Source organism: Oreochromis aureus, linkage group 10, assembly GCF_013358895.1.
Source record: "Oreochromis aureus strain Israel breed Guangdong linkage group 10, ZZ_aureus, whole genome shotgun sequence".
Taxonomy (NCBI): Eukaryota; Metazoa; Chordata; class Actinopteri; order Cichliformes; family Cichlidae; genus Oreochromis; species Oreochromis aureus.
Window position 1 is genome coordinate 1390836 of NC_052951.1, and position 13854 is coordinate 1404689.

The 13854-nt window shown below is 39.2% G+C and overlaps 2 protein-coding genes across 2 annotated transcripts in view; both read right to left on the reverse strand.

The window, feature by feature from the left end:
* Window positions 1-7285, reverse strand: part of LOC116312760 (synaptotagmin-like protein 2) — a 25841-nt gene extending 18556 nt beyond the window's left edge. The window contains exons 1-9 of the mRNA XM_031730245.2: window positions 7225-7285; window positions 6675-6733; window positions 6445-6525; window positions 5897-6057; window positions 5572-5674; window positions 4082-4243; window positions 3909-4005; window positions 3715-3820; window positions 2111-2316 (exon numbers count right to left, since the gene is read on the reverse strand). Coding sequence (XP_031586105.2) covers window positions 2111-2316; window positions 3715-3820; window positions 3909-4005; window positions 4082-4243; window positions 5572-5674; window positions 5897-6057; window positions 6445-6525; window positions 6675-6716 — 958 coding nt within the window. The 5' untranslated portion in view covers window positions 6717-6733; window positions 7225-7285. The remainder of the gene's footprint in view (window positions 1-2110; window positions 2317-3714; window positions 3821-3908; window positions 4006-4081; window positions 4244-5571; window positions 5675-5896; window positions 6058-6444; window positions 6526-6674; window positions 6734-7224) is intronic.
* On the reverse strand, window positions 6521-13854 carry LOC120442174 (synaptotagmin-like protein 2). Its single transcript, XM_039618019.1, has 6 exons — window positions 13509-13854; window positions 12931-13085; window positions 11667-11790; window positions 10290-10353; window positions 10106-10199; window positions 6521-7285 (listed from the first exon to the last, which is right to left on the reverse strand). Exons 1-6 carry the CDS (start codon window positions 13607-13609, stop codon window positions 7140-7142), a joined length of 684 nt encoding a protein of 227 aa, XP_039473953.1. The 5' UTR covers window positions 13610-13854; the 3' UTR covers window positions 6521-7139.

Genomic DNA, 13854 nt, shown 5'->3' on the forward strand with positions numbered 1-13854 from the left:
TAATCACAGACACCCTGAAAACATTTAAAAGGTTTGAATATAAAGTGTAGCAAGTCTGTAAATGACAGCGCTGCGTGGCAGATACACAAGACATTCCCACCAGTTTTCCTAAATGCTTCCCAGGGGTATTACTACTTGTGGTTGTATTGTCCATGTCACGATATAAATACCCATGGCGTAAACTTGTGAATGTCACTGCAGATGGATTGCTGAACTTGACAGTAAAAAACACTAAGCTGCTGACAAGAATCCAGGATAAAGTGAAAGAGGAAAAACCCCAAGTTGGATGTATTTTTCCTCTGGAGAAACTAATGCTGACCACCACAACTTACTTTACCTCTCTAATGCTGACTTGTTAACTTTGGGATAAGTATCTCAGCAAGTGCCGAAGTTCAAAACAGGAGATACTTGTTCTGCATGAATGTGCAGAACACAAAGCTACAACTGAAACATCAATTCATGTATGAAATATACGTTAATGTGAAAGCCTTCAAAGCCAAAATGATTTGCTTCATTCTCAAGACAAATTTTGGATGAGATTCGCTCGTTTCCTCACACTGAAAGAGGGAGGCCCTTCAACATGGGAAGAAATACAAGAAATCACTGGAAGATCTGCACAGAGAACTCTGGAGCCAATTCTCAGATTTTGAAAAGACTGAGAATTCTCTTCAGTTAGTGTCACTGGACCCTAAAACAGCACTACAGGAGTTACAATTTAAACTGATAGATCTTTAGTATTACTCTATTCTAAAGAAGTTTCTAAAGTTTAACTCCATGAAACATTCACAAAGTGAAACTGCAGTCTCCAAACCTCCAAGAGATGGCACAGAAGATGCTGGTGTTGTTTGGCTCTACTTACATGTGTGAGCAAACTTTCGTTGAACACCATCTCTGGGGGAGACGAGACAGCACAGAGCTGAGGTTCAGAGGCTGTCAGATTGGTGTGCAGACAACAACCTGGACCTCAGTATCACCAAGACAAAAGAGCTGGTAGTCGACTTCAGAAGGAGGAAGTCTGAGCTGCAGCCTGTCAGCATCAACGGGGAGTGTATGGAAAGGGTGTCCAGTTTCATGTTCCTGGGTGTGCACAGAGACTCAGACCTCCAATGGAGCGCAAACACCTCTGTGGTTTTAAAGAAGGCCCAACAGCGTCTCCACTTTCTGAGAATCCTCAGAAAAAATGGACCTGAAGAAGGAGCTGCTGACCATCTTCTACTGCTGCTGCATTGAAAGTGTCCTGACATACTGCATCGGTGTGGTTCTCCAGCTGCACCACAGCACACAAAAAGGCACTCCAGAGGGTCATTAATATGGCCCAAACAATAGTTGGACATCCTCTTCCCTCCCTGAAGGACCTGTACAGCACGTGCTGTCTCAAAAGGGCACGCAGCATCCTACGAGACTGTACACACCCCGGACACCAAAAGCTTTCCTGAGAATTGCCACAACTAAACTGACACCAAACATCGATATTGTGACCAACAATACTGTTCCCACTAATATTGAATAAAGTACGTAGGTAACTTACCTTAGGTGTGGATGGGGTAAATTAGGTTCCTTTATCCTATCCCCATACACCCAGCCCGGCCTGTCTTTCACATTTTAAAAAACGTTAAAGCCCTTGTGCCAAAAAGTTTCCCCACCTGTGGTCTACTGTAGACCACAGTGTAACTTACCTCTGACCCTTTGACAACAGGGCTTCCTTTGCTTTCACCTCCTTATATTGTCTAAGGAGCTTGGAAAGAAAAGTGTCTGGACTTCTTTAAGTTTGAAGACGTTTCACCTCTCATCCGAGAAGCTTCTTCAGTTCTAGGGTCAAATGGTGGAGAGTCCCAGATTTAAGCTCTGTGGGATTAACCCACCAAGAGGGACAATGGACCCCCTAATGATTCTCTACCTAATCACACCAGCCAAGGTGTGAAAATGGGTGTAGGTCACAATCAGCCAAGGTTTCAGGTGTGCTCATTGTGAAACCTAGCCCCACCCTATCATGTCAGGTATTGAGACTGTACTGGGTTTAGAAGTGAAGGCCAGGTTCAGTGCCAGGAGGAAAAGAGTTTGCATAGCTCACATTTGAGCTTGATAGTCTGACAATGGAGTAAACTTTCACCTGTTCCTAGGCCTAGCCTCAGACCACCGATGTAGTGATTGTCGAGTTGGTCATGATCCCACACTGTGATCTCAATGCAGACCTCCCTGAGATCCTCTGGTCGGAGGCCATCATACACCATGGTGTGGTTAAACATGGGATTGGCTGTCCTTGTCACTACGCGAGTTCTCTGTTGGCTTCTCTGGCTTGTATCAGGACGTAGAGTACTACAGCAGCAGGAAAGGCAGGAGATAGAAGGAAACAATTCATTTGGAAGGGAGGTACTGAAACACTTGTGCAAAGTAATCATAATGAAATCAATAAATAAGACATGGTAAAAAATGAATAAGTCACGGTCCTGGGTCTTTGACCCACTTTTTGAATTTATTATGGACTCATGATTCTTTCATTGGGATTTTAGAGATGATTTATCTTTAAGTCTGTTGTGAATATAATATTACTACTTTGTGTTTATCTTTCCTTCTAGTCCTTGGTCTCTCATGATGTTACTTCTTTTCTATGTGCAGTCTCCCAGTCGTGTTCCCGGAGTGTCGTGTCTCCATGTCTGTTTATCCCAAGTCTCACTATTCAGTTCATGTGCCTGAGTCTCAATGTGTGTTACTTCCGGTTTTATTTTGATAGTCTTCAGTCTCGTTTGCATCGTGTTCAGTGTTGCTTCCTGTGTTGCATTAGTCATGATTTAGTTCAGCTGTGTGCCCACGTGTCTCCACTTCCCTTAATCACTTTCTTGTGTATGTAGTGTCTGCGTCTTGCTCTGTTTGTTGTTGTGTTCTCCCTTATTGTAGACGATGTCTCGTCTGTTTTCCTTCCATTCAGTTCAGCTTCTATGAACTGAATGTTACTGTTTAGTTTTGTATTTTGCCTTTTGTTCTTTGTCACCTTTGTTACCAGCAGTGAAGCTGTGATTTTGAGTTCACCTCTGTGAGTTCTGCATTCTGGGTTTCACTCTGTTTGTATATTGTGCCAAATATGTGCTGTAGGCAGATATGGAACTATTGAGAATTCTCATTTTCAGATGATGGGTGTACTACAATGGATCAGTGATATTTTCAAATAATTGCTTTTGTAAGGTCATTAGTCCAAAATTAGATGATGTTCACGTAACATAAAACAAATAATCAGTTAATTGGTTAATTGTGTAATAATTATACAGGAAGCAGGAGTTCTCACTTTTGCAAAGCTCTTTTTGCAATTTTCCAATAGCTGTTTACGTCACCTATCACTTTTATAATTAGCTGCTGCTTTGGGACTCCAACTACAATCAATCACACAACTGTCTCCACTCTGTCTCGATTGAAATGTATTATTATTATTATTAATGTATTATTGTAGGGTCTACCTTACAATATAAAGCACCTTAAGGCGACTGTAGCTGTGATTTGGCGCTGTATAAATAAAATTGAACTGAATTGAAATTAAATGGAGAAACTATTTGAAATAAACCAGTTTGATTGAAATAATTTATTATTTTGTAATTTCTATTTTATTATGCTACCATAATTAAACAAGAAAATATTAAACGGTTTATTTTGGTTTTGTTATTTCAAGGTTCAGACTTTGGATCTCAGCAAACAGTGTACTGAGAGTTTTTGTAGGTTTCCTACCATTTCACAAATGAGTCGATAATGAGGCCTCTAACCGGCAGAAGATTCTTGCAGTCTTTCACCCAAATCTGCACCTCAGCGCTTTCCATCGTAGATGTTCTCCTACCTGTGTGTGCAATAAGACCACAATAAGTAATATAAATGATAAACATAAAGGAAAAGAGCTGATCAAAAGGAAGGCCTCATCAGCTCACTGAGGGATGTCTGCGGCAGGAATCTCAGAGCGACTCTCATCTGTGCTCTGCTGTCGATAAGACACGAGGGAGCTGGTGCTGAGGCTTGTGCTGACACCTAAAGGATTAAGCTGAGTAAATGTCTAATAACTGCTACAATATTCACATAATACTTTGAGAAATTAAGCATTTACCCTGGTTTTTAATGCATATTCATTTATCTGTGTGTTGCTGAAGTCCCACTCCGACAAATTCAGGTTCACCTCACCCAGGAATCTGCTCTGTCCAAAGCTGTTGTCGTGCCACACTGAAATGTTCAGACTCTGAGTTTTCAACACCCGCATCATTACTTTAAACTGTAAAACAGGAAAAGACAATGAACAGATGTAGAGCGTTTTCAGAACATATCCTTAGATATAAATGCTAATGCCATCCTGTAAAATCCTGTTTCTATAATATTGTCAGCATAAAAACAGTAAGTAGCACTCGACTCATTGATGCCCATCACAATTACCAAAGGTTAGTCCTTCATAATACTTCCTTTGAACAACTAATATTTGGAATAGTTTGAAATACCAATGGAGCACTTTGTTCTTACAGTGCAGGATTATTTGCGCTTCCTGGAGTTTCTCAAAGTTCTCAAAGTACAAAGTTCGGCACCTCTCCCTTGAAACCAGTTCCTATTTTCAGGAGATAGACACTGTTTCCACTTTTAACATAAGGCTTCAGATTTCCCTTTTGGCAAAGCTTATGTGTACTCAGGGCTAGATCAGATAATCCTGAACAGCCCCTTAGTTATGCTGCTAAACAGTTAGGCCTCCTGAGATGTGATGAGTTCCTTCTCTCCTCTGCTTTTCTCGCTTTCATTGTTATTTATAAGGTTCTAATGTCATGAACTGGGTCAGAGGCTTTGCCTCTCTGACCTCTGTCCTGGTGTCTTTATGTAAATATCTATAGATCTATAGCTGCATGGTTCTGATCTGCAGTTACAAGCCCAACCACTCCATCCTGCTCTCAGATGAGACAGCTGTGACAAAAGGCTCCCTGTTAAAAGTTGCTTGTTGACTGGATGTTATATAAATACAACCCCAGATCTCTGTGCACGAGATTTCTCCTGATTCTTGGAATCTCTGATGATTTTAACTAGTGTAGATAATGAGATAGTCAAAGTTTTTCACAATTTTACATTCAAGAATATTCTTCTAAAATCGTTCCACAATTTGTGGATGCAGTTTTTTGCACATTTTTGAAATCCTGCCTCTCAAAGGTATCCTTTTTATATCCAGTCATGTTACTGACCTATAGTAAGTAAGGAGCTAGTAAACCAAACTAGGTGAAAACTGAATTTAATAAAAACCAGTTTCTTCTCAGGACCACTCAGTTTTCTAGCTTTTTGTTGCCCCCATCTCAACTTTTTGGACAGATGTATATGATAACGATGTATAAGAATGAGCTACTTTTTTCATGAAATAGTCATTTTCTGAACAGGGTGCACTGAGCAGACATTATATTAATAAAAGGAAATGTACCACAGCCAGTAAATATAACAGCTAGAATCATGAAACAAGTATAATCGGACACGTTTTGAATAGAATGAATAAATTCATTTTATTTTTTCAGTTGAACGAGGGTTCAGGGTTTACATAAACAGAAATGTGTATAAGATTAAATATGGCACTCTCACCCTGAGGATTTCATTGTAGGTGGGGTTTAATGTCTTCCTTTTTACACTGGTTTTTCTCTTTCCCAAATTTGTTTTGTCTGGAAGAAGATAACATTTCACATACCTGTGAATGCACAGCAGAATTAAACTCTTGTTCTAAACTTGATTTACTTCATAGAGTGAATATTTGACACTTTATGTCAAGAAAATATATCTTTAGCAAATGTGATTCATATTTCAAACTGTTCTTTAAACTACACATGGGGTTGTTCCAACATTCACAAACATAATAATCTAACATTTGCTTTCATCCATTTTGCTCAGACTCTTTATAGTCAGCACTTACGGGTCAGAATGATGTTTCTTTCTGTCAGCTGTGGCCAGATCTCTGCAGTGCATCACAAAAATATGAAACTCTCCAAGCTTCTGGATGTAGTTCACAGCAAACTGGATGTTTCCCTGGACTTTGATTTCAGCAGAGTCTGCAGGATAAATGCTGTTGCTGACCTGTTCAGTCATGACAGAGGAGATAAAAGACGTCTCTGATATTTGGACCTTTTTATTTAAAGTGAAAACTATGACTTTCGCATTGTATGTATTGTATGTTTATTCACTCTGTAACAGGTTCCAGTCTATCGCTCCCATCTCCCATAATCCTAACTGGTTTTAAAAGAATAGATGGATTCACAATTCTATTCCAATGAATTTCTCTGTCTATAATAGCAACATTGCATCTGCACTGACTGCTTTTTAAACACATTAGTAAACACAATCAAACTACCAGTTTTTGAATTCTAATCTTTAAAAAGTGACATAATCTACACGACAAATTAGCATTCAGTCTTTCAATGTAATCAACACATTATGTCAACTAGGAAGCGGTATGTGACATACAGATGACATTAGATAATACATGGAGCTGCTGGTGTTTGTTTCAGATCTCATGTTGGTCTCTAAAGGGCCTCCACTGTCCATCTGATCAAGCAAAGAGAAACACCAGGTCAAACACAAACACATCAGTGATAAAGGCAGATGGACACATTTGAGCTTCTTATTCAGACCTCTTCAAGCTGGTAAATGTACAGCTCCATTCAACATGCACGAGTCAACTAAGGCTAATTCACCTTGTTGTACAGAAGGACGGGCTCTGACACACTGCTTGTCATCAGCCTCGAGCTGGAGGCTTTTGGTGGAAGTGAGGAAAATGAAAGGAAGAGATGAATTTTAATATCGTGCAATGCAATAAATACAAAAGTATGCTGATGTTGAAATCACTGCTCAGCCATCTTTTGTATCCTGATAAAACTGTGTATAAAGATAAACCTCATGTTTATCTTTATTACCGTCCATACTTAGATCCATTCATTCGCTTGAATTACACTGGGTTCTCTGGGTACCATGAGAAAGTACCTAAAAAGGTGGCGTCAAGATTTCTTTTGTTGTACCTCTGAAAATCTTTACCATTACTGAGCAGTCACATTTACATTCTTCTGAACTATAGAGAAAGGCTAAGCTGCATTATGACACGCTGCAGTGGACTGCCACTGCTTGTGACTGCAGTGGTATGTACTAATGTTACTAATTTAGTTTTAAAGGGTGCTGCTGCACGTGCAGTGATGGTCGTTCCTCGTTTGTGAGGTTAGGGTTAGATTTTCCAGACTTTTGGATGAAGACCTGCTCCTTGAGGATAACCGTTTCAGGGCTGGTGTGATGGGACTGGAACTCTTCCTGTAACCTACCACAAATTTTAAAAAACAAACAAATCAGCTCTAGGAAATGGAACCAACACTGAGTTTTTGATATGCAAAGCAACAATTATTTCTTTTCTGTCAATCAACATCAAGAATAAACAAAATGAATTACTTTTGTTTGTTTGTAAAAAAAAAAATCACTGTAAAGACAAAGAAGTCTGTGTTATAGTGTTTTACTTTATTGTCAGTAACGCCAGCCTTAACAGTAATGATCAGAAGTTTCTTGCAAAAACAAAAAGGAAAAACTACTTAAACAAAACTAACACACACTCTACTGCCAAAAGTAAATGAACTGATTCTTATATAGTGCTTTTCTTTTCTCCCAGAGCACTTTATACAACATTCACTTTCTTCTAAGCTAAGCTTCAGTGCTTCCTACCTAACCTCATACGCATTCATACTCTGATGGACGCATCAGAGGGCAACTTGGGGTTAGTATCTTGCCCAAGGATACTTGGCATGACTTGAGGAGTCTGGGATCGAACCACCAACCTTCTGATCAGGAGGTGACCTGCGCTACCTCCTGAGCTACAGCCACCGCAAGCAAAAGTATTTGGGTGGTCTATCGGGTTATGGACAGGAGTCTCTTGCTCGTCTGTGTCTTTGTGGATCTTGCTCTGTGCACTGCTGCACAGTCAGGTTGAAACAGGAAAGTGCCATCCCCAGACTATTGCCACAAAGTTGGGAGCATACAGTTGTCCTACTAAGTGGCCAAGCGCAGCTCCTGTAAAACAACCCAACATCATAATCCCACCTCCATCCAAATTTACACTTGGCACAAGACAGTTCTCCCGGCAACCGCTAAACCCAGACTCATCCATGGGATTGGCAGATGGAGAACTGTGATTTGGCGCCCCAGAGAAGTCCCTTCGATGCTCGAGAGTCCAGCGGCAGCATGCTTGATACCAAAGCAGCTGACACTTTGCACTTAGCGACGTCAGGCTTGGATGCAACTGCTCGGCCATGGAAACCCTAATCTGAAGGCCACATGAAGTTTGGAGGTCTGTAGCGACTGAATCTGCAGAAAGTTGGTAACCTGCAGTCTAAGTGGTGCAGTACCAAAGAGAGGAAGATAATGAAAGACCTCTCCCGTCCCGACAATGGACTCTTCTCACCGTTGAGGTCAGGGAAGCACTTCCGCTCCCTTAAGGCCAACACAGAGAGAAAGAGGAGGAGCTTCTTCCCCCAGACTATTTGGGCCTGAACCAGGTGTAGGACTGGACTCTACATAGCTCTGCACACCATTGCACATGCACTTAATAACAGCAACAATAACTGTACTCTGATCTGGTCTCACTCATATCACATCACTCTATTCAAGTATTTGGGATTTGCTAAGTGAATACTTTTGGCATATAGTGTATTTTATCATTGGGAGAGTCTAAAAACAGCGTAAAACTAAACAATTATTCTTCAGTTATGGACAGAAATCATTCAAAGAAAGGTTATATAACAATGATTAATTAACAAAACAAATAGTAAAAACTTGGAAACAAATGGCTTACAAATTAGACTTACTGTAATGTTATGTGCTTTTTGTGATATGTAAAATCAGAAAACCTAATATCCAAATGATATTTGTATCTCTCAGTCATACCAATGTAAAAGCTCACTGCCTGAATTTGCCCAAAGCCGAGAGCAGGCCCTGCTAGCTGAGTCTTGACTGGAGTGCCTGTATTTGTTTTGCACAATCCAAGAACTGACTTTGGAAGGATTCCCACCAGTGAAACTGTCACTTTGGTGTCCTACAAAATCTCTAAGTGGACTTTGTGGTCTGCTTAATTGCCTTGGAAGAGGAACTTGTACATCCCGTTCTTGCTTTTGGGAATTTAAAGGGTCAAAAGATATGATGTTTTCCTGTGGCCCAGAGCTCTGTACCTCTGAGCCTGTTGAAGAGTCATCTGTCTCCTCACAGATGAGGACTGGATTAGCTCTGTGTATGTGTTTGTCTTCATCTTTTCATAAATCAGCAAAGATGCTGCATTCAGTCTTTTGTAATGAGTACTTTCCTGGGACCCATCAGCAGTATCCTGCTCTGACATTTCTATTGCAAGCACAGGATTGTTCTTTATGTTGATGTTACATCACAGCTGCACTGAGATCCATGTTGCATTTCTATTTCTCTCTTGGTTACTGCACATCTCTGCATATCAGCCATGTTTGTTTATAGCGCTCACATGTAATTCTGCCCCGTTTAGTACATCTGGCCCCAGATGACCTATTGTGCCGTGTCTTAACTGTCATTGTTATCTTTGGTTGTTTATTTCTGTGAAATTTCCAGACCCAAAGTCATGCAGTACAGATTAGAGCTTTGGAATGTACATCTCTGTAATTCCCCAGCTTGTCTGGCAGCCTCTGGTATTTGGATTTCCTTTTCTTTAAACAACCCCTGAGAAAATCTCTGCTCACTGCTCATTTTACAGCAAGTGATTCAGAGGATTCAAGAATTCAAGAGCCCAGCTCAACATTGTTTCCACACTCCAGTTCCAAAAGTAAAAGCTAAGAAAGAATTTGTTATTATTTTGGGGGATTTCTGAGTCACAATAAGGTAAAGTTGTAAGAAATAAATAGCCAGTGTGAACATTAACCTGCCATCCAGCCACTGCTCATGTCAGATACGGTGTTTTTGGCAGACGCAGGATTTTTAAACATGAGCAACACAAGTTTCCCAACTGGTCTCCTTAAAGAGCAATAAATCTTGTCTGTATGTATTGTTTGTTGACGGGCTTGTTCATAAAATAATCCACTTCAAGTCACAATATACATTATAATAACCAAAATATAATGTTTACATAATAACTCACATTGCTTTGTTTGGGTTTGATTCACTGCTTCATCCAATCCCTGACTCTCCTTTTCTTCAAAAGCAGGCTCGCTGTTGAACGGATTTTTTATCTGCTACAAGAAAAAGATTGATGCATACAACACATGCAGTCACTGTAACATGAAACTACAGTCATTTCTTTAAATTACAGGGCAGAAACCCACCTTCATGCGAGAATTTGATTTCAGAGTTTCTTGTTGGGTTTCATCAAGGTTCTGATTTTGATAGCTGTAAACAAAGAACATGTGATGTGTTGACAAAGCAAGAGTCAAGATAAACAGATTCACACTTTTTAACTTTCATTTGGAATGTGCCAGTGTAACCTGACTACACTGCTTTCCTTATAACTCACACGCACTGGAGAGCAGTAAGTAAAATGATCTAAATTACCTAAACAATGCATGTTCTCTTACTCATAGAAACAGCTGTGAAGGCCGAGTAATCCTCTTATATGATGGGACAAACAGAAATTCAGTTGCATACAGGGAATTCAGATTTTTTTCCACACTGTGTTATGTTTCAAAATGTAACTTTTTACAAATATTTCTTTAATATTCATACAAAACTCTAAACTGAACAAACAAACCTGGGTTTTGAAGTGTTTTCTAAAAACAGCAGCGTTTTGTGAATTTACTGGCAGAAGAAAGTGTGAATGTTGATGTTTTCAGTTCTGTGAAGGACTCGTTTGACAGTTCAGCTTTGATTTTATTCAAACAAAAAACATCATTTTACACATTTACACCAGTAAATTTAGTCAGGCACATGTGGACTCCATCAAACTGCAAAAGCAGTCTCATGGACCAAGAAGCATGCACCAGAGCTTAACTGTACCCATCATAACTAATACGTTCAAATTATGTCATTTTTATTTTAATACATTTATTAAACACACCAAAACCTTATTTGCTTTTCAGCAGCCAATGACTCTCACAGACCTAATGCAGAAAATTTGTAAGAGTCTGAAAACTTGCTGCATACACTTGATTCAGTTACCTTATCTTATCTCACTAATGGCAACAAAGATTTTGTGGGACTTGTCCCCAGAGTAGCGGAAAACATGAACATATAAGACCTCGTAAGAAGATTAGTGAGAGGTACAGAGCGAGTTACTAAGTATCACTTAGTGCACAAGTCCCCTAACGAGCAGTTAAGAGCAAATAATCCTCTCTACGAGTGGAGCATGTGATGGAGCTCAAAGAACCTGGATTATGGGAGAAAACCTTGAAATACCACGGAGAACATGCAAACACAGAAAGGCCCTGGCGTGATGGTGGAGATGGCAGCAGTGCTAACCACCACGCTGATTTAAAATCCCTTTAAATTATTATTTAAATTAAGTAGATCAGCCAGATATGTTATGCTTACTGCCACACTCCCATGTTTTCAAGTAAGGAAATGTGTGTTAATTGTAGGAGAGAAGTGTGCACTGCTAAGGCAGTTCAAACTGTGTGTATGAAGACTTCAGGCGTAAAAATATTGATAAAGAACAGATTTGTGTGAAATCACGGCTTGTTTGGCTTGTTTATATTTCTTATACTCACTGATTATTGCTGAGCTCCATGTGAGGCTCTCGAAGGACACCACAGCGTACAGCTGGTAAGGACACTTCTTTGCTTTGGGTGCTGACAAAGCTGCACTTCTCAGCCGATACTTGGGAGAGCTCCACTGCAGCACATCACACACAACTGCTGTTAAGAAGTTAACTGTTTACAGTTCGGGGAAACCATGTGATGGTTATATGTGGCTTATAAAAAACACTGAAAGTGAACCAGAGCTAACCAATTTGTGATGAAGAAGAGAAAGAACTGGAATTGGGCAACTGGAACAATGATACACAAACATGCCATGAATGTTTTAGTTTTTTGTCTTTTATTACAGAAATTTTGTTCGATACAAATTTGACAGTTTTTTAAGAAGAACAAATGTTCAACCAGCTAACACAGCTCTTCAGAGGGACTAAACTTCCTCACAGACTAAAGCGCACTCGTGCAGTGCTGATTTCTTTTTGCATATTGGTCAGACTTCCATGTTTTAGATCATCAAACAAATTTTAATATTAGATAACTGAGTAAAATACAAAATGCTGTTATTTTGATATGATAATTATTTTTAATTATAGGAAAATGTTATCCAAACCATGAAACACCATATTTTGAGAATGCCGAGTTTAATTGCACTAGCCACACCCAGGCCTGATTACTGTCTATCTGTTAAATCAATAAATCTCTTAAACAGAAACTTTCTGACGAAGTAAACTAGGCTAAAACATCCTTAAAAAAGCATGTCATGCCATGATCTAAAGAAACTTAAGAATGATTAAGAAAGAAGATGAATGACATCTATCAGTCTGGAAATGGTTACAAAGGTATTTGGGAGTCCAGGGAACCACACAGAGATCATCCACAGCTGTGAAAGCTCGAAACAGTGAACCTTCCCAGAATTGGCCGACCTACCAAAATTACTCCAAGAGCCATTAGTGTCTCAGTGACAATATGACAAACGAACGCAAAACAACAGCTAAAGGCCTCACTTGCCTTATTAAGGTTGGTGTATGTGATTCAAAAATATGAAAGACACAATGGTCGGTTTGGTTTGGGTTTCATGAGTTCTAAGAAAAAAACACTGCTAATAAATACTTCTGGATGGATCTGTAGATGCAGCCTAACTCTGTGTTGAATAGTCAGAAAACAAAACTACTTGCTGTTACAATTATTTTGAATCTTTGAAAAAGATTTCAGGTTTTGCTTTCAGAGATCTTGCATTTTAAGGTATCACACATCTTTCGGAAGGATGTAGCAGACTTACGTATAGTCTTCAGTTTATGTGTGCGCCTCATGGAGGCCCTGATGATGTCAGAGCCATGGATGCGATCCTGATGGCGAAGCTGCTTAGTCTCATAGAACCATTCTCCAGTCAGGTATCTCAGCTGGCTTTTGTTCATCACGGACTTCTGCAGGTTTCTGAGTGAAACCACATCAGTGAAAATTATAATAGTTAATAAGTTAATAAACTTACCACTTTACCATATTTTTATAGTACAGGACATATATATATATATATATATATATATATATATATATATATATATATATATATATATATATATATATATATATATATATATATATATATATATATATATATATATATGTGTGTGTATATATGTGTGTGTGTGTGTGTATATATATATATATACACACACATATATATATATATGTATATATATATATATGTGATAATAAGAGATTGAAGGACTTTCAATTTTATCTGCACCTCAAATTGTCCAATTAAATGTTTTCTATAGCATAATCTATATCTTTATGTTTACGCGCCTGTGACAGAACAGACTAAAGAGACACTGAATAATAGAACGATTGACTCACTGGACACGTTGGTCCTCAAGCTGCTTTAGCTCAGCATCTCTTTTCAGCACAGTCAGGATAGTTTCCTGTTCGTCTTTGGTCAAGAAACTCAGGTCAATCATGGTAACAGTCGCCGCTTGTCTGTTGCCTCCAGTGATGCTTTGAGGTTGTGTCTACTCATGTAGCTCTCCTTGAAGCTCACAAATGCCTTTACTGATCCTTGAAGTCAAACCAAGTGGTAACAACAGTTGTGTTTCTTCCATGTTGTAGAACAGCTAAATACTAAGACAGAAATTCAGACGTTACTTTTTTCGTCTGGAGCTTGTTGGACACATTTTTCTTTAGCTGGGTTTGTTTCTGCATCAGT